The sequence below is a fragment of the Mirounga leonina genome, unplaced genomic scaffold (assembly GCF_011800145.1).
Source record: "Mirounga leonina isolate KUSES-001 unplaced genomic scaffold, KU_Mleo_1.0 Mir_165, whole genome shotgun sequence".
Taxonomy (NCBI): Eukaryota; Metazoa; Chordata; class Mammalia; order Carnivora; family Phocidae; genus Mirounga; species Mirounga leonina.
Window position 1 is genome coordinate 41,680,474 of NW_023270415.1, and position 26,241 is coordinate 41,706,714.

Here is a 26,241-nt window from a genome sequence, read left to right on the forward strand (position 1 = left end):
TGGGATCAAGCCCCCCGTCAGGCTCCCTGCTCAGTGGGGAGCCTGCTTCTCCTTCTCCCTGTGCCTGTCCCTCACCCCCCACTCCTACTCTCTCTCTCTCAAATAAATAAAATCTTAAAAAAAAAATATGTCTGGAAAAATAATCAGGGACCAGATGAAGTGTTTATATAGAAATTTGATATCAGATTTGCTTTTTAGTAAGATCTCTCTGGCAGCAATGATTGAGAAAGGTTTGAGAAAAAAGATTAAAGGAAGATAAGCCAGTTAAGAATCATAATAGAATTTAGAAGTGAGTCACAGTGGAAATGGAGGAAAGAGCCAAAACTAAAATATTTGGAGTTGGAAACTGAATAAGTAGCAGTAGGGACTGTGGTGGAGAGACTCTAGGAAGAGTTGCAACTCTGAAGCCAAAAGAGGAGTTTTTAAAGGGGTACATGACCAGGGAGTCGAAGGCAGAGATGTAAGTGTGGACTTCAAGGAGTCTAGCTATGAAGGGAATCAGAGTCTAAGGCAGCACTAGATGGGTGTGCTTGGGTCAGGAGGGAGAAACTTACGTGCATTAGGGGTTGGAAATACTAAGATTGTTCTGCAAACTCTGGCTAGAACACTAATCATATTTAGGGAAGTCATAGGAGAAAAACTGAAAAGGTGAATCAAGACCATATTTTTTGAGGGCCTTGAAAACCATTTAGATGAGTTTTCATTTATTTCAGTAGATTCTGGGGAACCACTAAAGATTTTTTTTTTTTTTAAGATTTTATTTATTTATTAGACAGAGAGAGACACAGCGAGAGAGGGAACACAAGCAGGGGGAGCGGGAGAGGGAGAAGCAGGCTTCCTGCAGAGCAGGGAGCCCGATGCGGGGCTCGATCCCAGGACTCTGGGATCATGACCTGAGCCGAAGGCAGACGCTTAACCGACTGAGCCACTCAGGTGCCCCACCACTAAAGATTTTTTAACAGAAAGTGTCTTGTAATTATGTTTGAAGGTTCATTTGGTATTTGGTTGGAGAGTCTAAAGGTAGAGATGTTAGGGTGCCTGGTTGGCTCAGTTGGAAGAATATGTGATTCTTGATCTCAGGGTCATAAGTTTGAGCCCCACACTGGGTGTAGAGATTACTTAAAAAAATAAACAAACTTAAAAGGTAGAGATGTTAATTAGCCGTTATTGCAATAAAATGAGATGAATACAGAGAAATCAGTGGGTTGGACATAATGGTCTAATCTCTAGAACAGGAAGTTGATGTTCCAGGAAATGTTATATATGTATAATTCAATGTGAATGGTGTTTCCTGGAGTTATAAACCAGACTGGTTTTGATTCTGGCTGACTTGAAAAATAGCAGGAATGAGGAAGTTAGGAGGAGATACTAGTTGACCAGAGAAAACTAATGCAGTTCCTTTGTCTTAGTGACATGTATTCTATATACATCCACTACTTCTCTCAAAGTCCAAGTTAGTATTCATTTTTTTAGAGATTTATTTATTTAATTTTATTTTAAAAATTATTTTATTTATTTATTTGACAGAGAGCAAGAGAGGGGACACAAGCAGGGGGAGGGGGAGAGGGAGAAGCAGGCTTCTGGCTGAGCAGGGAGCCTGATGCGGGTCTCGATCCCAGGACCCTGGGATCATGACCTGAGCCGAAGGCAGACGCTTAACGACTGAGCCACCCAGGTGCCCCTATCTATTTATTTATTTTAATTTATTTTTATTTTTAAAAATTTATTTGAGAGAGAAAGCATGAGTGGGAGGGGCAGAGGGAGAGAGAATCTCAAGCAGACTCCACACTGAGCAGAGCCCAATGCAGGGTTCACTCTCACGACCCTGAGATCACAACCCGAGCCGAAACCAAGGGTCAGATGCCTAATCAGATGCTTAACCAATTGTACCACCCGGGCACCCCTAAAGATTTATGTTTAAGTAATTTCTACACCCAACGTGGGGCTCAAACTTACAACCCTGAGATCAAGAGCCTCACATTACACTTACTAAGCCAGTCAGGTACCCCTACATTTTTTTAAATCACCAAAAAACTAGGGTAACAGTATATAGTACCTGAAATTTGGTATTTTGCTTTTTTGTTTTATATAATTTAATTAATACCTACTGAAGGACAGCCAGGTTTCTAATTTTTTTTTTTTTAAGATTTTTTTAATTTATTTATTCATGAGAGACAGAGAGAGACAGAGGCAGAGCTAGAAGCAGGCTCCCCGCGGAGCAGGGAGCCCGATGCAGGACTCGATCCCAGGACCCTGGGATCATGACCTGAGCCGAAGGCAGACGCTTAACCGACTGAGCCACCCAGGCGTCCCTCTAATTTTTTTGCTATTAAAACATACTGCAGTTAAAACCTTTGTATTTATATCTTTTTTTTTTTTTTTTTAAGATTTTATTTATTTGACAGAGAGAGACACAGCGAGAGAGGGAACACAACCAGGGGGAGTGGGAGAGGGAGAAGCAGGCTCCCCGCTGAGCAGGGAGCCCGATGCGGGGCTCGATCCCAGGACCCTGGGATCATGACCTGAGCTGAAGGCAGACGCTTAACGACTGAGCCACCCAGGCGCCCCTGTATTTATATCTTTATACATTTATGCTAATATATCTGTAGGCTAGTTTACTAGAAATGGGAGTGTTTTGGGATATTTAAAATTTTTATAGGTTCTGCCAAATCACCTTCTGAAAAAGTATAGCAGTTTATATTCTCTCCAAGAGTATAATTTTACTACAGCCTTATCTGTATTGATGCTCTTACTTCATCCTCATTTTAGTAATCCACATGTCTTCTTGATTATTTAAGAAATGAATAACAATTTGTTGTTGAAAATTAGAGGTTAAGATTTTCTTTCTTTCTTTCTTTTTTTAAAGATTTTATTTATTTGACAGAGAGAGACACAGCCAGAGAGGGAACACAAGCAGGGGGAGTAGAAGAGGGAGAAGCAGGCTTCCCGCGGAGCAGGGAGCCCGACGCGGGGCTTGATCCCAGGACTCTGGGACCATGACCTGAGCCGAAGGCAGACACTTAACGACTGAGCCACCCAGGCGCCCCGGTTAAGATTTTCATTTTCCCTTAACACTGTGGTATTATCATGGGTAGTAGGACAGAACTCAGAAAAGAGGAACCAGGGTGCGTGGCTGCTCAGTCAGTGGAGCTTGTGGCTCTTGATCTTGGGGGGTCGTGAGTTTGAGCCCTTTGTTGGGTATAGAGATTGCTTAAAAAAATAAAATCTCAAAAAAAAAGAAAATGAGATAGTAATGATGTTCATAGGATATCTCATACGTGACTCCTTTTGTCTTTTCTAGCTTGAAATACTTGTGGACTCCTTATGTGTGTATGTTAGCAGCATTTGGTGTATGTTCTCCTGAACTTTGGGTGACACTTTTCAAGTGGCTTCGATTACGAACTGTACACCCCGTGTTGTTGGTGAGTCATTGTTATTTTGGGTTAAGTACTTGTTTCTTTTTCAATTATATAAATGGAAACCCCATTGAATACAGTTGAAATAGCATGAGTAAATCACATTATGACCTGCAGGTGAAAAAGAGATTCTGTGAAAAACTTTTTTTTTTTTTTAAGATTTTATTTATTTATTTGACAGAGAGACACAGCGGGAGAGGGAACAAAAGCAGGGGGAGTGGGAGAGGGAGAAGCAGGCTCCCCGCAGAGCAGGGAGCCTGATGTGGGTCTGGATTCCAGGACCCTGGGATCATACCTGAGCCAAAGGCAGATACTTAATGACTGAGCCACCCAGCACCCCAAAACTTTTTTTTAATGTAATTTCTGATTATAAAGGCAATGCATTTAAATGAAGACAGGTAGGGCGCCTGGGTGGCTCAGTTGGTTAAGCAACTGCCTTCGGCTCAGGTCATGATCCTGGAGTCCCTGGATCGAGTCCCGCATCGGGCTCCCTGCTCGGCGGGGAGCCTGCTTCTCCCTCTGACCCTCCCCCCTCTCATGTGCTCTCTGTCTCTCTCATTCTCTCTGTCTCAAATAAATAAATAAAATCTTTAAATAAATAAATAAATGAAGACAGGTAAAATAAGGTAAAAATATAAGTGAATCAATAGTGTTAGAGGCTATTAAGAATTATTTTTTATAATATCATTCTTGGTTTGACTTAGAACTATTGTATGTTTTCAATGCAAATAGAACATTTTCACTGTGCCTATTAAGTGCAATGTGCGTACAAGACAAATTAATTTCCTCAGGTAGATTACAGTCTCCCATTCATAAAAACGAACAATAAGAAGTATTGATAGGGTGCTATTGGAACACAGAGAAGGGGTAGTACTTAATTCAATTTTGTTAGGGATTCAAAGAGTTTTTGATCTGAGATTTGAAAGATGATGACTTATTACTCAAATGAAAGGGAAAGAAAGGGTATTCATGGTAGAAGGACTAAACACAGAGAGGCAAAGAACATGTTGTAATCAAAGGGAATAAAAGCAGACGCAAGGAAAAAGCGTGATATATTTAGTTTCCTTGTCACATAAAATGTGAGATGGGAGAGGTAAAGAAATGAGACTGGAGAAGTCTAGGAGGGTAAGGTCATGGAGGCCTTTGAATATTATGCTGTGATGCTTGTGGTCTTATCCTGTAGGCAGTAGAAAGGCACTGAAATGAGAGAGTCAGACTTATATTTTCTCCCTATATATAAGTTTATGCTTATAGCTCTTTGAAGGATAGACTTAAGGGTGACAAACTCAGGCCAGGAAGAAGGCTGTTGCCCAAGTACTGGCCATGGTGGATGGAAGTGATAAAAGCTTCAGTATATTGAGTGTTCACCACATGTCAGGTACAGTTTACAAAACATTTCATGTGCTATTCAATGCTTACAAAGACCCTAATGGTTAAGTTTTATTATCTGTATTTTGTAGATGAAGAAACTAAGGCTTAAACTGGTTAAATAACCACATAGCTCGTAAATGTGAAAACCGTGATTTACACCCAGGTTTTTCTGACTCCAGAGCCCATTTACTTAATACTATGCTATACTGGAGTGAAAAAAATAATAAGAAAAGAAGGTTAATAAGACTTGGTGCTTCATTACATATGGAGACTAAAGAAGGAGGAGAAATCATAGATATTTCCTAGGTCTCTAGTTTGTGTGACAATGGATTGTGGGGTCATCAGCAGACATGGGACGATAGGAAGAACAGGTTTTGGCAGGGAGGTGATGAATAATTATCTTTAGTAATAGTCCTATTGTGTTTTGCCAGTCTTTTTCCAGAGAAATATATATGTTCGTATTTTAGCATACTTGTATATTGATATATCCTGGCTGTTTTTCCTGTGTTAATTCATTGTCTTTTTGTTGTTAGCTTTTTAGGTGGCACAGTTCAGTGTCCTTTGTAAACTCTTAAACTTAAATTCCTGGCAGAATTGTCAAATATTGATTTGTTATTTGAAATATACTATAAGTGTTACCTTTTTTATGCTCTGCCTTTAATTTATATAGTAAATATGTATGTCTCACTTTATCTCCAGCTAAATAAGTCTTAAATTCATTAGTCTTCACTATTCTCACTCTGTGAACTAGGTTCCACACTGACTTCAGTTTCTCTGACTGAAAACTTTATAAATAAGAATCTGTGATTGGTCATGGAGTCAATGTCTAATACCTCTAGTACATTCTGAAATGTATTTATCCATAATCATTTCTGTTTCAATGTTTTAGGCTCTTATTCTGAGTATGGCTGTTCCCACTATAATAGGTCTCAGCTTATGGAAAGAGGTAAGAAAATCAGATTTTTATATTATTAAAATGCGCTTTATCTTCAAGGTAGTGATAAATTTACGTGTGTGTAGCATATTTATATTGAGACACTATACCAACAACATAAAGTGTGATATTCTTAGTATGCTTAGTTTTTTATCAGTAGGAACATAAAAGAAGAGCTAAAACATTTTTAGAATGCCATGTGATACATGTAGTCTAATGCTGTTAAAATTCAGTTTATAATTGTCAAAGGAAATGAATAAATAGGAGATAATATTAAAAAGTATTCTGGGATGAAAAACCCACAGCTAACCTCATACTTAATGGTGAAAAACTGAGAGGTTTTCCTCTAAGATCAGGAACAAGACAAGGATTTCCACTCCACTTTTATCCAACATAGTCCTGGAAGTTGGAAGTCCCAGCCATAGCAGTCAGACCAGAGAAAGGAATAAAAAGCATCCAAATTGGTAAGGAAGAAGTAAAATTTTCACTGTTTGCAGATGACATGATACTATATATAGAAAACTCTGAAAACTCCACCAAAAAACTACTAGAACTGGGGTGCCTGGGTGGCTCAGTTGGTTAAGTGTCTGCCTTCAGCTCAGGTCATGATGGGATTGAGCCCCGTGCATGGCTCCATGCTCAGCAGGGACTCTGCTTTCCCTTCCCCCACCCCTTCACCTCCCCGTGCTCATGCTCTCTCTCTCAAATAAGTAAATAAAATCTTAAAAAAACAAAACAAAACAGAAAAGGGGCGCCTGGGTGGCTCAGTCGGTTAAGCATTAGCCTTCAACTCGGGTTGTGATCCCAGGGTCCTGGGATTGAGCCCTGCATTGGGCTCCCTGTTCAGCGGGAAGCCTGCTTCTCCCTCTCCCACTCCCCCTGCTTGTGTTCCCTCTCTTGCTGTCTCTCTCTCTCTGTCAAATAAATAAATAAAACATTAAAAAATAAATATAAAAAATAAAAAAATATTAAATATTAAAAATAAAATATTAAAAAAAACCTACTAGAGCTAAATAAATGAATTCAGTAAGATCACAGGATACAAAATCCCTGTTCAGAAATCCATTGCATTTCTATACACCAATAATGAAAGAAGCAACAGAAAGAGAAATTAAGAAAACAATCCCATGTACAATTATACCAAAAATAATAAGATACCTAGGAATAAACCTAATCAAAGAGGGGAAAGACCTGTACTCTGAAAACTATAAAACAATGATGAAAGAAATTGAAGATGACACAAAGAAATGGAAAGATATTCCATGCTCATGGATTGGAAGAACAAATATTGTTAAAATGTTTATACTACCCAAAGCAATCTACAGAGAGAGTGTGAGAGAGACAGCACACAAGCAGGGGGAGCAGCAGGCAGAGGGCGGGAGAAGGAGGCTTCCCACGGAGCAGGGAGCCCGATGTGGGACTCCATCCCAGGACCCCAGGATCATGACCTGAGCCGAAGGCAGACACTTAATGACTGAGCCACCTAGGCACCCCTAAATAAAATCTTTAAAAAGAAAAGGGGATTGGGGCGCCTGGGTGGCTGGTTAAGCGACTGCCTTCGGCTCAGGTCATGATCCTGGAGTCCCAGGATCGAGTCCCGCATCGGGCTCCCTGCTCAGCAGGGAGTCTGCTTCTCCCTCTGACCCTCCTCCCTCTCATGCTCTCTGTCTCTCATTCTCTCTCTCTCAAATAAATAAATAAAATCTTTAAAAAAAAAAAAAGGGATTAAGAGCACACTTATCTTGATGAGCACTGAATAATATATGGAATTGTTGAATCACTATATTGTACACCTAAAATGAATATAATACAGCATGTTAACCACATTGGAATTTTAAAAAAAGTATTTTGGCAACTCCAAAATTTAAATATGAAGCTAATTGCCAGTAAACCTGTGAATTATTTTACCTGAAATTAATTAGTTGTGTGTGCATGAAAGATAAAACTGATGATTAATTGTTTGGTAATGATAAAATTATTTATTGAGTCTAGGCAGTAAATTAAACATAAAATATATTATTTATTTATTTTTAAGAATTTATTTATTTGAGAGAAAGAGCGAGCATGAATGGGGGGACAGAGGAGAGGGAGGGGGGAGAAGCAGACTCCTCACTGAGCAGGGAGCCCAATGTGGGGCTTGATCCCAGGACCCTGAGATCATGACCAGAGCCAAAGGCAGATGCTTAACTGACTGAGCCACCTAGGGAACCCTAAAATAGATTATTTAGATTATTTGTACTGAGAAGGATGAGCTGCTCACTGAAAGACAGTAAAAAGATCCATGACATTTTTCCCATGAGAACAATGTTTCAATATTGTTTGTTATGTTAGTCTCTTAGTCTTTTGAAATACTCTGTAACAGTTTTAAACTTTCTGGATACTTACACAGAAATTTTGTTTTGCATTTTAGTTTTTTCCAAGATTAATGACAGAATTAATGGAACTGCAAGAATTTTATGACCCAGACACAGTGGAACTTATGACCTGGATAAAGTAAGAATTGAAGTGCTTTTAAGACTGTTGTTAAACAATTATTGCATGCTATCTAACTGATTCAGGGGAAATAATAAATGCTTTTCCAAATTCTCAGAAGACTCAGAATTTTACCTCCATGCTTTTAGGGATATTTAGTTTTTGATTGGACCTATAATTTGAATTTTCTAATTGAACTCTCCATTGAGAATATAGTATTGACTGGCTGACTCAGTCAGAAGAGCATGTGAATCTTGATGTCTAGGTTGTGAATTCAAGCCCCATGTTGAGTGTAAAGATTACTTAAATAAATAAAAATTTTTTTAAAAAAAGAAAGAAAATATACCATTGATAAGTTTGAAATTTGAGACTCTTGCCATCAGACACCTAGAAATGTGGAATATAAATGAACAAATATTCCTTTGGATAGTCAAGAGGATGCTTCTTTTGCCCTGGGTTGGAGGTGGATGAGTGGTAGATTGCTAGTCTTGGTAACCAAGTTTACCAAAATTTAAAATTTTAATTTTCATACCCATGCATATTTTAATGCCCACACAGGACAGAAGATGTGGTCTTGGGCCAATGGATGCAGTGAATTGTAATTGAGACACCTTTTTCCCTCTCCCAACACATGCATATAACTAAGGGACTCTCAGAGGGCTACAGTACCAGTGAAAGGATAGACTAACAAATTACCCATAGGAGTGCTAGAAGAAGATGATAAGAAAGCATGTCTTTCTTGGCTTCATCTCTTGGTCAAAAAAAGTCTCTCCTCTGAATTTGTAGCAGTGGATCTGAATTCACATGGGTTTGCAGTTTGAAATTATACTTGTTTAATTCAGGAAATCCCCAGTCAAGAAATTACCATAAAAAGTGGCCCTGGGGTGGTTTGGAGTGCCTGATAGGTTCTCAGCCCAGGCTACACAGGTTTCCACAGATAAGAGTTCATGAAGATGAGCTCTAAAATTACAAAACACATGAGGAAATAGTCCAACACAGTAAGAATCAGCTGTTGTTTGAGATAAACAGCAGAATTAGACCTCTAGCAATTTTTTGTTTATTTATTTATTAATTTACTTGAGTAATCTCTACACCCAATGAGACCCTGAGATCAAGTTGCATGCTCTTCTGACTGCACCAGCCAGATGCCTCAGACCTCTAGCAATTTCTGATAATAAAATTTGTTTATGTCCGTTTTTGATGCATAATAGACTACCACAAAATTTAGTGGCTATAAATGATAAACATTTGTTATTTTGTACCATTTTGATAGTCAGCTGAGTCAGGGAAGTGGGGAGGATTCTTCTGGCCTGGGCCAGCTGGTCTGGGACTGGGTAACCTGGCATGACCTCTCACATGTCTAAAGGTATCAGCTGAGGGGATGGAATTGACTTAGCCATGGGCCTGTTATCATACAGCCAGGTAGCCTGGGCTCATTCACAAGGTAGTGGCTGTAGAGTTCCCAAGAGCAGCAAAAGAGCACAGATGCCAATGTCAAGCATTTTTATTTTTTTTTATTTTTATTTTTTTAAAGATTTTATTTTATTTATTTGACAGAGACAGAGAGACAGCTAGAGAGGGAATACAAGCAGGGGGAGTGGGAGAGGGAGAGGCAGGCTTCCCCCCGAGGAGGAAGCCCGATGTGGGACTCGATCCCAGGAGCCTGGGATCATGACCTGAACCGAAGGCAGACGCTTAACGACTGAGCCACCCAGGCGCCCCAATGTCAAGCATTTTTAAAGTCTGCTCACTTTATGTTGTTGTGTTGGCCGAAGCAGGTCACATGACCAAGACCAGCATTTGCTCTGAGAGCATAGGTATGGGAGAAGAATCATTGCAGCCGGTTTGCAACTAGTCTACCCCATGGGTAGACACTATGAAATAACTACACTGAAAATTATTTAAGGGGTGCCTGGGTGGCTCCTGGGATCGAGCCCCACGTCGGGCTCCCTGCTCCACAGGAAGCCTGCTTCTCCCTCTCCCACTCCCCCTGCTTGTGTTCCCTCTCTTGCTGTGTCTCTCTCCGTCAACTAAATAAATAAAATCTTAAAAAAAATTACTTAAGACATAGAAGAAGAAACTAAAACATGAAAAAGGAATGAAACACTATCAAAAATAGCCAGGAAAATATGGGGGGGGGGTGAGACAAAAATGTTTCTAGAATAAGGAATAGGTTTATAGAAATGAGAATTGGTCTTATTATAAGGTCTTGTTGCTGTAAATACACCCTTCATATGTCTAAAAATTGTTTTCTTTTGATCACCCTTAACTATTGCCCATTAATATTTTTTGTGAATTGTGTTTACCATTGTGGAACAGACTATATAGCTTTGCATTGTTTTTAACAAAAGAGGAAGTTCAATCTGGGTGTGTGATTTATCACAATATTTTCAAAACCAGCACAGGGGCCTGAACATTGAACATTGTGCATCAGGCAATCAGACATATATGTTATGTGGTGTAATTATCTTGTTTCATATTTGTTTCCCCATTATTGGGTGCACCCTAAGGACAGTGGCTGTGTGCCGCCTTTTATTTCCAGAGCTTGGCATTGTCCCTAGCATGTTGTAGGTGAATGTTGAATACAGGAAGTGATTAAATAAGTAAAGACAATCCTTCAGGATCTGCTTTTAGTTTTGTAAGTGGCATCTGTCTGGGACTTTGGATCATGGTTCAAAGTGGAGAATTACATGTGTTACCTGAAGACAGGTACATGGTAAAGCTAGGGAGGAAGCAGGAGGGTGGATGGATTGGGAAGAAGTTGGGTTATGGTGGTTAATATTTGTAGAAGGATAAATTTGAGAATTCACATTGTCATCATTGAATTGACTACACTATATATAAGGTAGTAAATTCCTGTCACTATATATACCCTGCATTATTTTTTAATAGTATTATTACCACCTGGCCTATATGTTTATTGTCCTCCCTCCAGTCTCTCTCAAAAGCAGGGACCTTATCTCCACCCCCTGCTTTAAAAAAATTTCTGTATTTTCAGCATTCAAAATAGTTCCTGGCACATAGTAAGTGCTCCGTTTTTTTGAATGAGTTTATAAATGAAGTAAAAGCTGACATTGAAACTCAAGTATACAATACATTGTTGAGTTGCCTGCTATTTCAGAGTTGGTATAAATCAGTGATCTAAATAGTATACTTACCTTTTCAGTGTGTAAATCTGTGTGCTTCTTTACAGAAGGCAAGCTCCAGTTGCAGCTGTGTTTGCAGGGAGTCCACAGTTAATGGGCGCGATTAAGTTATGCACTGGATGGATGGTGACCAGCTTGCCTCTTTACAATGATGATGATCTTCTCAGGAGAAATGAAAACGTAAGACATTTTCGATTATGCATTTGGATCTTTTTAACATTGCTCTTTATTTTAGTGTAGCTCTGTAATGATGTATATGTTCCTGGTTAGCTAGGAAAATCCAAACAATTTTAGAAAGTTAATTAGCTTTAGTTTTTAAAAAGCTGTGTAGTATGTTTAAGCAAGAGGAGAGCCAAAATTAAAATACTAACTTCTTTATTTATGAATAGTATTGATGTTTCTAGGAGAAACGTTTAATTTTCCACAAAGTTTCAAGGGAACTGACGTGTCTTATTTGGAAAATATCGTTGTTCTCAATCAAATTATTGAAGGAAGGAAGGCTGTCAGTTACTATCTTGATACATTTTGTCTTTCCAAGCTAAAATTCTGTCTCACTGTGGTTTATTTTTCAGTTTGGGCTGTTATTAATAACTTAGTATAACATTAGAATGATATTCTACTTACAGTTCAGAGAATATATTATTTTGAATGTTTAGTCTGGACATAAATGGTAACTTCATATCTGAGAGCAGTGACTAACTGAACCTGAATTCCAAATATTCTGTTTTTCAGTTGGAGAGAATTTCATATGGTTTTTAATCATGCTCTAAGCTAAGGAGGTAGTATTGCAATATAGAATTTAGCCTGTAAGAATGCAGACTCTGGAATTAGAATACCTGGACTCAAATGCTACTTCTGCCATGTACTAGCTCTGTGACTTGGAACAAGTTTCTTTTATTTTAAGATTTTTTTTTTAAAGGTTTTATTTAAATTCCAGTTTATTAACATACAGTGTAATATTAGCCTCAGGTGTACAATATAATGATTCAACACTTCTAATCTCTACATCCAACATGGGGCTCAAATTTACAACCCCAGGATCAAGAGTCACATGCTTTACTGACTGAGCCAGCCAGGACCCCTCTTTTCTTTTTTTCTTTTTATTTGCATTTCCACAATAGCTTTTTTAAAAAATTGAGGTATAATTGACACCTAACATTATATTACTTTCATGTGTACAATGTAATGATTTAGTATTTATATATATTACAAAATGGTTACCACAACAAGTCTAGTTAACATCCATCACCATACATAGCTATAAAAAATTTTTTTCTTAAAATGAGAACTTTTAAGATAGACTCTCCTGGGCGCCTGGGTGGCTCAGTCATTAAGCGTCTGCCTTTTTTTAAATGTTCAATACAGTGTTATTAACTATAGTCACTATGTTCTACATTTATTTTGTAACTGGATGTTGGTACCTTTTGATTCCCTTTACCCATTTTACCCACCTCCCACCCCATACATCTGCAACCACCAATCTGTTCTCTGTATTAAAGAGCATGATTCCTCCAGCTTTGTTCTTTCTCAAGATTGCTCTGACTATTCAGGGTCTTTTGTGGTTCCATTCAAAATTAGGATTATTTGTTCCATTTCTGTGAAAAATGTCATTGGAATTTGATAGGGATTACATTGAATCTGTAGTTTGCTTTAGGTAGTATGGATATTTAAACAATATTAATTCTTCTAATCCATGAGCATAGAATATCTTCCCTTTTATCCGTGTCTTCTTTGATTTCTTTAATTTTGAGAAGTTTCTGAATCTGAATCTAGGAAGTTCTTATGTCCTAGTTACGAGAATTAGAGATAAATGCACCATGCCTGAAACATAGTAAACCTTAAATATTAGTTATTATTATGTTCTTATTTACTGTTAAATTGTACATGCACACATACACACATAGAAACATAGAAAGTACAAAGAGGAGCTCAAAAGCAGGAACAAGCAATTCTGCTTACAAAAATCCAAGTCTTCATAAAGGGCATTCCATTGATCTGGGCTTTGAGGGACTAGTAGAAACTTGTTTGGAAAAAGAATGCATGTGATTCCAGGCTGAAAAAGTAACAGCTATGAAATTTGTATAGCCATGAAACTAGAAAATAAAATGAGGCCAAATTCTGAAGGACCTAGACTGTCCTGCTGAAGAATTTAGACTCACCCTTGAGGCATCTGGGAGTTATCAAAGACCTTTAATAAGCCTGGGAATGGAATGCTTAGATCTGTTGTAGAAAGTTAATTATGGTCAGAGCAGAAAACAGACTGAAGCAGGGAGAGGTCAAAGATGAAGGGACCTACCTGGTGGTGATTTACCTGAGAGGTAACCCCCGCCTTCGACTAGTGTTTGCTGTTACTTTGAAAGGTAGAGTCGCTCAGACAGAAGGTATTTCACATATTCCTGAACTTTATTTCTTGTGGATTTCTTTGTTGTCTTACGATTAGTCTTTTCCTAATATAGAATTTCAGAATCACTTAGAATTAGGTCAGACTTTTATTTATTTTTAGAGATTTTATTTATTTAATTGACACAGAGAGAGAGAGAGTGAACACAAGTAGGGGGAGTGGGAGAGGGAGAAGCAGGCTTCCTGTGGAGTAGGGAGCCTGATGCGGGGCTCGATCCCAGGACCCTGGGACCGTGACCTAAGCCGAAGGCAGTCGCTTACCCAAGTGAGCCACCCAGGTGCCCCTAGGTCAGACTTTTAATTAGGTTCTAATTAAATTTAAACATTTTGGAGTTTTATGTTTTATGTGACTTGACTATGAGACTAGGCACCAGGAATACTGCTGAACATCCAACAATACACAGAACAGTCTTCCTCTGTCCCAACAAAGAATTATCCAGCCCAAAATGTCAGTAGTGCTGAGATTGAGAAACCCTGTCTATCAGTGATGTTATTGCCATTGCAAAGAGATGTTTTGTTTTTTTTTTAATGCCCCATGAGTATGTTACAGTTTCTCAAAATTTAAAAATAAAAATGTATGTGAAAAACAATAAATAGATATAGGCTGGATAGAACTATTTCCATTGAAGTGTATTTAAAAGTAAAATGAGGGAGAAACTTCCTCTTGGTTTATTAGCATTCTGTGCACCACAGAATATTCAGGTGAGTATCTCTGTCGTATTGGCGGATGTTGGACCACAAGGTGCTGGATAACCAGCAACCCTAACATGTAGTAGATGGCTGCTGAGTATCAGGTTGGGATGTTGTCCAATCTAGATTTCAAATCTCAGTAGTTTTAGGGCATATAGTATGTGGTACTTTGGGCTGGACATTTGTGATTTTATTATTTTCTGAAGGGTAGCAAGAGCTACTCCTATGTTAGCATTTCAGAAAAACTGAAAAACCTTATTACTTAATAAGATCCAGAACTAATAAGGTCAGCAGACTTGTAATGAAAAACACTATGGAATTAAGACGTTGAGTTTTATTTTATTTTATTTTATTTTTTTATTTTATAGATTTTATTTATTTATTTGACAGAGAGAGAGAGCACAAGCAGGGGGAGCAGCAGAGGGAGGAGAAGCAGGCTCTCTGCTGGGAGGGAGCAGGGAGCAGGGAGCAGGGATCCCGATGCGTGGGATCATGACCTGAGCCGAAGGCAGACGCTTAACCAACTGAGCCACCAGGCGCCCCAAGGCATGAGTTTTAAGCATTCTTGCTCATTCAGTATTTTGTGACAGTGGTCAAATTATGTTTAACCTTGCTGATTTTATCTCCTGTATAAATGAGTATAAAATACTCTGTACATGGTAATAAAAATTGTAGGAACTATTATAACTCAATAATAAAAAGACAGGCCAATTAGGAAATGAGCAAAAGCCCATTTGCAGCAATGTGGATGAAAGTTCAAGGCATTATGCTAAGTGAAAGAAGACAGATAAAGTTAAATAACTATATGATATCCCTTATATATGGAACCTAAAAAAGCCAAACTCATAGAAACAGCCAAAAACATAGAAACATAGAAATAGTAGAGTCATGGTTACCAGGGGCCGGAGGGTAGGGGAATGGGGAGATATTGGTCAAAGTGTACAAACTTCCAGTTATCAGATGAGTAAGTTCTGGGGATCTAATGTACAGTATGGTGATTATAGTTAACAATACTGTATGTACATTCTTGAAAGTTGCTAAGAGAGTAAATCTTAAATGTTCTCATAAAAAAAAAAAAGAAATGGGGGTGCCTGGGTGGCTTAATCAGTTAAGTGTCTACCTTCGGCTCGGGTTGTGATCCTGGGGTCCTGGAATTGAGCCCTGTGTCGGGCTCCCTGCTCTGCGGGGAGCCTGCTTCTCCCTCTGCCTGACGCTCCCCCTTCTTGTGCTCACGCTCTCTCTCTGTCAAATATATAAATAAAGTCTTTAAAAAAGGAAAAAAAAATGGTAATAATGTGACACAATGGAGGTGCCAACTAATGTTATGGTAGTAATCATTTTGCAACATTTAAGTGTGTCAAATCAATACATTGTACACCTTAAACTTGCAGAATGTTATATGTCAATTATATCTCAATAAATCTGGGGGGGGAATGGCCAAAGGACTTGAATGGACATTTCTCTAAAGAAGATATACAGTGGACAGTGAACGAATTATGAATATAAGCTTCTTGAGGGAAGGAATCAAGTCTTAGTGAATATCTTTATTTTCCATAGATAGTGCTTAATACTAAATCATAGTAGATGTTCAATGTATAGTTTCAAATAACAAGTTTTAAATGTTTTAAAATTACTGTTTTAATTATATTCTTTCAGATCTATCAAATCTATTCAAAGCGATCTGCTGAGGATATTTATAAAATACTGACATCCTACAAGGCTAATTACCTAATTGTAGAGGATGCTATCTGCAATGAGGTGGGAACCATGAGAGGCTGTAGGGTTAAAGATTTATTAGACATTGCAAATGGCCATGTAAGTAACCATTTGAGAAAATCTTTTTGACAAAAAAATGACTTTTTTAAACTTTTACTCATCAAACCTTATTTCTAGAACTTAACTAAGAATGTAATTAAAAGTTATATGACAGTGGGGGAGTGCATTAAAAGTAGTTTGAAGTATTTTTTCAATGTACAAAAGAAATTTTGGGCATTTTTGCAGAAAAAAATAATTTTACCAATACCTGGGTTCCTTATTTGTTGGCTGTACTTGTTCATGTTCCACATTTATGTACAAAAGACGGCATAATTTGATTTGAATGATTATTTTACCTTTTTATAATAATCTAAAGAGCAGCTGGCTGCATTGTTACATTATTATGTTGAGAATTTTCTGATAATTTGATTCATAGCTAGGAAAATCACTTACTAAATTATCACAGTCCCTGATATCCACAAAAATTAGTGTATTCAGAGCTACTTTGGTTTTTAGGATTTAGCTGTATTTTAATTTTTCATTAATTTTGGCTGTTTTACAAAGCTTTTTTACTTCTCAGCCTGCAATGTATACATTATATATCTGACAACTAAAAGAAAGACAGGGGAGCTTGTATATCTGGTAATTAGTGTTGTCTGGTGCCTTTACTCCTGGGAAAGTTGGAGTTGGATGACCTTAGAAGAATTTCATTTGGCCATTCTGAGTTGACATGCATGTTCTAGTCAGGTTGCAGCCAAGATTTTTTCTATCTCTTCCTAAGTAATAGCTCTTTCTCTTATTGTCCCAGACCAGTTTGGAGGGGAGAAATGAGTTTTTATGATTTCCACCTTTGTCTTTCTTCATGACCCCTTCATCCTGTAATATAAATGTATTCTGTGTTCTGCTGCATGTATTTTGAATTTTCTCTGTTGGTACTTGATATCTGTGATCTTTGGCTTAATTGGTGACAAAATGGAATTTTATTAAACATCAGGTATTCAGTAATTACTGCTGTGTTGCTACCTGCTATCTGGGGCCTTTTAATTCTGATCTTGGCTATCTCTCTGCTCCATTTAAAAGATCAAATTATTTCTTCTTTCATGTAATACCAGGCATGGACTTAAAGCTACTCCATCTTTTTACTCTAAAAGTTGGTTCTCTGACATCTTTCCTAAGCATTAGAAGAATGTTTAATATTTTAGTATAGAAAACGCTTCAAGCTAGTTAAGCTATCTTAGTGAACATCATTAAGGTAAGAATGTAAAGGTTTGCACTGGATAAGTCACAAAAACTTGCTTACTAGATAATTGTAAGTCATTTCTACATAAGGAGAAAACTTTGAATATATATTAAGAATATGTCCATTTCTCAATCTTAGTAGGCTCTATGATAAGTCAGAGGAATGATAATGGACTAGGGAGATAGTCTTCCATATTTGAGGATTTTAAAATCTTTTTGAAAATCAGAAACACTTTATACTGGTCTCAGTCTCAAGGGGAAGCTGAAGAGTTTAATGGAGATGGAGACTCTCTTATAAAGAGAGTTCTAGATTTGCTAAACAATGTGAGATAGTCCATGTGTAGCAATAATGTATTTTTTATATAAATATAGTCACTTGTACATTGATTGTGTTTCTCCTATAAACTTCATAGCCTTTTTAATACTGTGTTTCATATCTTTTGATAGGTGGTTTGCGAAGAAGGTGACAAGTTAACCTACTCAAAATATGGGCGATTTTGTCATGAGGTCAAAATTAACTATTCTCCATATGTGAATTATTTCACTAGAGTATACTGGAACAGATCCTACTTTGTATATAAAATCAACACTGTGATATCCTTTCAGTCTTGAAAGATAGCAGAGCCTTCATTTCAAAGACTTCCATCACTTGAAATAAAATGTGATTTTCTTCTTACCTACATGGTGTCTTCTAGAAATCAGAGTATGGACATTTGAAATGTTGCTGCTGCTTTTTCCCTCCTGCTGTTAACTGGATTCAGAGTTCTGCAGGGAATAGAACATCAAGCATTACTGTCCTTTGGTAAAATGTCAAATCTACCACTCTGTAATATTCTGGTCAGGTGTTTTCCTTATATAACGTTACATGGTCTTTAAAGACTTTATCTTCTCAACTGTTACAAAATTGTCCTCATAAATCTTCATTCTGTCATAACATAGGTCTTGAATTTGAATATGTTCAAGGTCAGAGTATATTTCTCAAACATAACATTTAATAAATATGTCATTTAATGTCATATAATTATAGACTAGAAGGAAGGAGCTCTACTTACCCTCAAGACAGTTTCTGAAGGTATTTCGTGGTGTATAATAGAATTGAAATATTATGATATTAATTTAAATGTTAGCTGAAAATATGTGACATTTAAATTAAAATTTGTTAACTGTATAAAGGAATGTGATTTTGAAGGATATACATAAAGGTATATCCAGATTTTCCATGATTTGCTTTCATCATCTGCTGCTTATATAACTGTGTACTTTCTTAGTAAAATATAGTACATGGTATTGCATTTTATTATTTTACAACTATTAAGTGGTTAACTTTTTTCACTTATGCCCATAAATTTAATACCAATTTAATCATGATAAAACAGTAACTCTTGTTACCTAAATATTTTTTAAAACAGATATTTAAAAGAATGTTGTTCAGGTTTTTAAAAGATATGGAATGGGGTATACAGTCTATTCACATATTTTATACTGAAGTATTAAGTGAAAAATTAAATCTTTATCAGAATAAGAACATTCTGATATTAATGACTAAAATGACATAACACTAAAATGAACAATTCCTGGAGATGGGGCAGATGCTACTAAAAATACTTATGCATACAGGTATGTTTATTATAAAACACAAATGCTATTATTTATGAAACTATGGTACAGTCTTCAACATTAAGAACAAAATGACAAGAACAAAATGACAATTATTATAAAATTCACAACACAGTTTCACAACCTAAATGCTACGTTCCTTTAGGTTAAGTGTTTTCATATTTTTAGTTATTTATTAAAAGAAATTCTTAAATGATTAGTTGGGCTGTATAAAGAGATTTGGGATAGATGTATCATTTTAATAAGACAGGATGCATGTTTAATTTTACGTTATACATGTTTAGTGAGCAGATTTTTAAAATTTTCACCTGTTAGAGTGCTGTAAAAATTACAATTTCAGCACTCTAAATTACTACATTAGAAGGGAACATCTTTTTGTTAACTTTATTTACTATTTTATATATATATATATATTTTTAAAGTACAAAAGCACATGCATTCTTAGATTAGCTCTAGGATGTTTTGCTTTATTGGAGCTTCAGAATAATTGTTTGATGGCAGTGTCATATATCTGGTGCACTAGTTTTATTGGTTCTCATTTCATGCTTTTTATATAGTTTTTAACCATTATATTAACATAGTTAAAGGCAGGGCATTTCAGGTTCTCTATACATCTTAATAGTGAGTCACTAGTATTTAGCTTCAAGCCTTATGAAAACATTACTGTGGGGACGCCTGGGTGGCGTCTGCTTTTGGCTCAGGTCGTGATCCCAGGGTCCTGGGATCGAGCCCCACGTCGGGCTCCCTGCTGATCAGGCAGTGTGCTTCTTCCTCTCTCTCTGCCTCTCCCCCTGCTTATGCTCTCTCTCTCTCTCAAATAAATAAATAAAATCTTAAAAAGAAAAATATTACCGTGGTTACCTAAGTGTACAGCAAATAGTCACCTGGTAGTCCTTGTGATCAGAGCATGTAAAACAATGCAATTTCAAAGTCAGCTTGCATATTTTGAAAAGAAAATAGAATAACCTATGTGGCATGAAATATTTAATTGAATTTTTATTGATTTATATTATGATCAAATGTGCTGAATTATTTTTGATGTGTGTTTTTTGTTTTTAGCTTTTGACATATACATATTAGTTGCTTTTGCTTCTGTCAACTTATTTCTTAAATAGATTTGGAGAAACTTTTTTTAAATGATAAATATTCAGCATCAGTTGAAAAGGAAAGTGTAAGCTTTATTATAGAAGTGATAATATTGGATATGAGAGATTAGCTTACTTCTATTTTAACTGTAGTTAAAACAGTAGTAGTAGAAAACTGAGTGAGGAGCATTTAATTTTCTCGCTTATTTGTAGAGTAACAAATGATTAAAAATTATGTAAGTAATTCCATTTGGGTAATTTACAGTTGTTAGATTTGACAATAAAAATCCATGAAAGGAGCAAAGTTTATGGTTTTAGGATGGAAGGAATTTCTCAAAGAAATACAAAACATACTTTGCCCTTGATGTTGCAGAACCATTGAAATAAGTGCCTTAACTTCTGTTTACTTTTTATTTTTCAAACAAATATTATGGACTTTTTTCCATTCTGTAAGAAGATTTTGGTGTCTTTTTCCTCATCATTAAGCACAGAGGAAGACTCCTCACTATGCTATTTTCAGTATTAACTTTAATTCATTCATAAGCAAATCTTTGGTAAGGGTACCAGTGGGATTTCTAACCTGCTAAATTTATTGAGCTTCCCAAATGCCAAACAGTCCAACAAATAAAACTTAATTGATAAGGTATATGATATTGACTCTGTGCTGGTTTATATTTTTTTCCAACTTTGGCGCCTATAACTTGGTGCTTTTTGTTAGACCAGTAGGATTTTACAGCCTAGGGAGTATGCATTGTACTTCAGAACTAACTTTTTTCTTCATTACTTTTTGTGTACATAAACAAGGATAGACATATATAAAAACAGCATGTTTTTTCAGGACATTAACCCAAACCGCCAGTAGCCTCACTGTTTTGGCCCTCTTCCATGTACTCCAGATCGACTCAAGGAGAAGCAGAAATGGAGGTCAAAGTGTGTTACAAGTTGGGGCTGGAAAATATGCTTTTAAAAAGTAGGTTATTAATTTCTTGAAGGGCACAGTGAATAGCCATCTTACTAAACTGTTTTGTTTTTGAAAAATCACTTGTTTTTTTGTCCTTTCTGTTTTTGAACTGTTAAAACATTTTATTGCCTTTAGTGGATAGATAAAAGTAGTGCCTCTCTTTATAAAATTGATGGGGTTTCTAAAAGTTCTATGTAAGTCAATCTTTTTGGTAAATTTATTTTAAATGCATGAATATTTAAAGATCACATGTTATGAATTATTCTGTATATTTAAGAACCTTTTGTAAAGCAAATAACTACTTCCTAATTTACATCCCAATATATTCTTTCTTCATTTGTCCACTTTTTAAAATATATAGGCTCTATTGTTGCTATTTGCTAATAGTTTTAGATCCCAATATGTATTGAAATTACAATTTTTGAAAAGTTGCAAGTAAAATTGAACAATTTCATATTAAAATAATAACTCATTATTAACTTTTTGAATGTTTAGAGTTAACACTTTAAATAAAATTAGATGTGAAACTTGCAAAGAATATATTTGACTCAACTATTTTCCATCCATTAAGGTTTCTAAACATTATACTTACTTGTTTTCTGTAATAAAAAGGGTCATTTAAGCACCAGATTTGCCAAATTTACCATAAAGTCATCTTTGAATTGTTTGCTTATGTCCCTTAGAATTGACAACATTTTGCCTGACCTCTGTAATCCTGTGTGCAGTTCTATGAGAGATACCCTGAACATCTGACCACAATATTTAGTGGATTAATGGTATCAGATAGAAACATGCATTCCAAACTTCTAATCTGAAATATCTCATGAATAACTTTTTTATATTTTAAGTTAATAGCTTTGTACAGCTATTTAGCAAAGGTGAATATAGCTGCTTTTATGTATGTTGATTTCTGAATCATATCTGTAACCATGTATAACAGATTAAATGTGTTCCTCCTGTACTAAAGTTCTGTCTTTGCAAAAGAATAAAAGTTAATTTCAATAAATATAAATCCTTTAAGAGTTGGGTTATAAACTAGTTTACTTCAGATTTTGTAACATTAAATGTACTTTTATCAAGAATGAAATTATTTATTTCATGCTTAATTACACTGCTTATTTTGTTTCTATAATAAAACTTTTTAGAATTTTAAATTCTTTTATTTATATACGTATCTTTTTTGTTATAGCTTTAATGAGACATAATTTATATACCATTCAGTTCACCCATTTAAAGTTTACAATTTGACAGTTTTTAGTATATTGAGTTGTACAGTTATCACCACGATTAATTTTAGAACATTTTTATCACCCCAGAAAGAAACCCCATACCTTTTGGCTGTCATCCTTAGGCAACTCTTACTAATATACTGTCTGTGTCTATATTTGCCTATTCTGGACATTTCACATAGATGGAATCATGATATATGGTCTTTTGTGACTGGCTTCTTTCATTTAGCATAACGTTTTCAACGTTCATTCATGTTGTATGTATCTTTTTTTATCGCCAAATAATATTCCATTGTATGGATGTACCACATTTTGTTTATCCATTCATCATGGTGGATGTTTGGGTTTCCACTTTTTGGCTATTATGAACAATGCTGCTATGGACACTTGTGTACAAATTTTGGGGTGAATATAGGTTTTCATTTTTCTTGAATATATGTCTAGGAGTAGAATTTCTGGGTTATATGATATCTATGGTAACTGAGGAACTGCCAGACTGGTTTTCAAAATGGCTGTACCGCTTTAACAATCCCTGCAACAAATATGAGGTTTCCAGTTTCTCCCTATCCTTGTCAACACTTGCTTATTACCTTGCTTCCTGATTGTAGCCATCCTAGTGGATGTGAGTGGTATATTACCACATTTCAATTATGGCTAATGATGTTGAGCATCTTTTTATGTGCTTACTGGCCATTTGTATATTTTCTTTGAAGTAATGTTCATTCAAATTATTTGCCCATTTTTTTCAAAAATTGGGTTGTCTTTTTATTATTGAATTGTAAATGTCTTTATATATTCTAGATACAAGTTGCTCATAAGATACATGATTTGAGGGGCGCCTGGGTGGCTCAGTCATTAAGCATCTGCCTTTGGCTCAGGTCATGGGCCCAGGGTCCTGGGATCGAGCCCCACATTGGGCTCTCTGCTCGACAGGAAGCCCGCTTCTCCCTCTCCCACTCCCTCTGCTTGTGTTCCCTCTCTTGCTGTGCCTCTGTCAAATAAATAAAATCTTCTTTTTTTTAAAGATTTTATTTATTTGAGAGAGAACACATGAGGGGGGGAGGGTCAGAGGGAGAAGCAGACTCCCTGCCGAGCAGGGAGCCCGATGCGGGACTCGATCCAGGGACTCCAGGATCATGACCTGAGCCGAAGGCAGTCGCCCAACCAACTGAGCCACCCAGGCGCCCCCAAATAAATAAAATCTTAAAAAAAAAAAAAAGATACATGATTTGGAAATACTTCCTTCCATTGTTTGGGTTTGATTCACTTCCTTGGTAGTGTCCTTTGAAGCACAAATGCTTTTAATTTTGATTTTATTGTTAATCACATTTGATGTTATTTTTTTTTTACATTTGATGGTATTGATAGAGCATTTTATTTATTTATTTATTTATTTATTTATTTTTAAAAGATTTTATTTATTTATTTGACAGAGACACAGCTAGAGAGGGAACACAGCAGGGAGAGGGAGAAGCAGGCTTCCCGCCGAGCAGAGAGCCCGATGTGGGGCTCGATCCCAGGACTCCGGGATCATGACCTGAGCCGAAGGCAGATGCTTAACGACTGAGCCACCCAGGCGCCCCCATTTTATTTATTTTTATTTTTTTTTAAGTATAGAGAGATTTTTAATGAATTCAAAGACGAAAAAATATAATTTATCAGTAAATCCAAGAACTGTTTATTTATTTATTTATTTATTTTTATTCTTATGTTAATCCCCATACATTACATCATTAGTTCTAGATGAAGTGTTCCATGATTCATTCTTTGTGCATAACACCCAGTGCTCCATGCAGAATTTGCCCTCCTCAATACCCACCACCAGGCTAACCCATCCTCCCAACCCCCTCCCCTCTAGAACCCTCAGTTTGTTTTTCAGAGTCCATCGTCTCTTATGGTTCGTCCACCCCTCCGATTTCCCCTGCTTCATTCTTCCCCTCCCGCTACCTTCTTCTTCTTTTTTTTTCTTAACATATATTGCATTATTTGTTTCAGAGGTACAGATCTGAGATTCAACAGTCTTGCACAATTCACAGCGCTTACCAGAGCACATACCCCCCCCAGTGTCCATCACCCAGTCACCCCATCCCTCCCACCCCACCCCCCACTCCAACAACACTCAGTTTGTTTCCTGCGATTAAGAATTCCTCATAGGGTGCCTGGGTGGCTCAGTTGGTTAAGCGACTGCCTTTGGCTCAGGTCATGATCCTGGAGTCCCGGGATCGAGTCCCGCATTGGGATCCCTGCTCGGCGGGGAGTCTGCTTCTCCCTCTGACCCTCCGCCTCTCATGCTCTCTCTATCTCATTCTCTCTCTCAAATAAATAAATAAAATCTTTAAAAAAAAAAAAAAGAATTCCTCATATCAGTGAGATCATATGATACATGTCTTTCTCTGTTTGACTTATTTCACTCAACATAATACCCTCCAGTTCCATCCACGTCATTGCAAATGGCAAGATCTCATTCCTTTTGATGGCTGCATAATATTCCATTGTATATATATACCATATTTTCTTTATCCATTCATCTGTCGATGGACATCTTGGCTCTTTCCACAGTTTGGCTATTGTGGACGAACTGTTTCTTTAAACACAACATTCCAATATGAATGAAAATGACAAAAAGCTAATCCCATCACAACAAAAGACAGAAAATAAAAATAAATTTTTTTATTGTTATGTTAATCCCCATACATTACATCATTAGTTTTAGATGTAGTGTTCCATGATTCATTGTTTGTGCATAACACCCAGTGCTCCATGCAGAACATGCCCTCTTTAATACCCATCACCAGGCTAACCCACCCCCCTCACCTCTAGAACCCTCAGTTTGTTTCTCAGAGTCCATCGTCTCTCATGGTTCGTCTACCCCTCCGATTTCCCCCCCCTTCATTCTTCCCCTCCTGCTATCTTTTTTTTTTCCCCTTAACATATATTGTGATAGAGCATTTTAAAAAAATACTTATTTTAGAGAGCAGAGGGGGAGGGGCCAAGGGAGAGGGAGAGAGAGAACCTCAAGCAGACTCTATGTTGAGCTCGGAGACCCATGCAGGACTTGACCTCAGGACCCTGAGATCATGGCCTGAGCTGAAATCAAGGGTTGGACGCTCAACCGACTGAACCACCCAGGCACCCTGATATAGCATTTTTACTATGATGTGTTTGAAGTAGATCTGCATGTATCCTACTTGGGGTTTGTTGAGCTTCTTGGTTATATACATTAAGAATTTGCTTTAAATCCAATTTGCAACTTCTTATATTCCTATTATACATATGTTGGTGTGTTTAATGGTAACCCATATTTCTCTTAAGCTCTGTTCAATTTTCTTCGTTTTTTTTCCTTTGTTCTTTGAATTGCATAATCTCTATCAATCTATATTCAAGTTTGTGAATTCTGTCAGTTCAAATCTACTTTTGAGCCTTTCGAAATTTCCATTTGTGTGTGTGTGGGGGGTGGGTGTATGCGTGTGCACTGCGTCTATACCATTTTTATCTCTATTGATGTTCTCCGCTTATAGTAACTATGGTTAATAGTCTCCCTGTCATCCCCTGGAGCTTGTTATTATAGTTGGCTTCTTTATTTCCTTAGTTTTGGCTGTACTATTTTAGTGATGTCTGTTTCCTCCGCATTATGGCGCCTCTGATGTCAGGCCTCAGACATCACTGCCTTGAGCATGTACACAGTCACCCTGGGGTGACAGTGGTTTTAACAGGGCTCCTTACTGTCTCTTTCCTTGATCTTATTCAGCTGTGAAACTCTACTAGTTAGCCCTCGATTGTTCTGTTGTTTTCAACAATCCCCTGGGGCATTCAACAATGCCCTGGGGCATTAATTGCGCCACAACCTGATCCAATTAAATCCTGTCTGAAGGGGTAGCTTTGGCAGGGGACAGCCAATGATTGTGGTTCGTTCTAATGCCAAGAGG

At 36.9% G+C, this 26,241-nt stretch overlaps 1 protein-coding gene across 5 annotated transcripts in view; it reads left to right on the plus strand.

Annotated features, from left to right (window-relative positions):
• Positions 1–22,047, plus strand: part of DPY19L4 (dpy-19 like 4) — a 67,724-nt gene extending 45,677 nt beyond the window's left edge. For 4 of the 5 annotated variants that reach the window (XM_035011543.1, XM_035011546.1, XM_035011548.1 and 1 more), the window contains 6 exons: positions 3,302–3,422; positions 5,677–5,733; positions 8,132–8,214; positions 11,387–11,519; positions 16,086–16,244; positions 17,871–19,368. In XM_035011543.1, the coding sequence (XP_034867434.1) occupies positions 3,302–3,422; positions 5,677–5,733; positions 8,132–8,214; positions 11,387–11,519; positions 16,086–16,244; positions 17,871–18,035 (718 nt within the window). In that variant the 3' untranslated portion in view covers positions 18,036–19,368. Of the gene's footprint in view, positions 1–3,301; positions 3,423–5,676; positions 5,734–8,131; positions 8,215–11,386; positions 11,520–16,085; positions 16,245–17,870 lie in introns of all 5 variants that reach the window. The other variant, XM_035011544.1, reaches the window with a different exon arrangement.
• Positions 22,048–26,241: the final 4,194 nt, after the last annotated feature.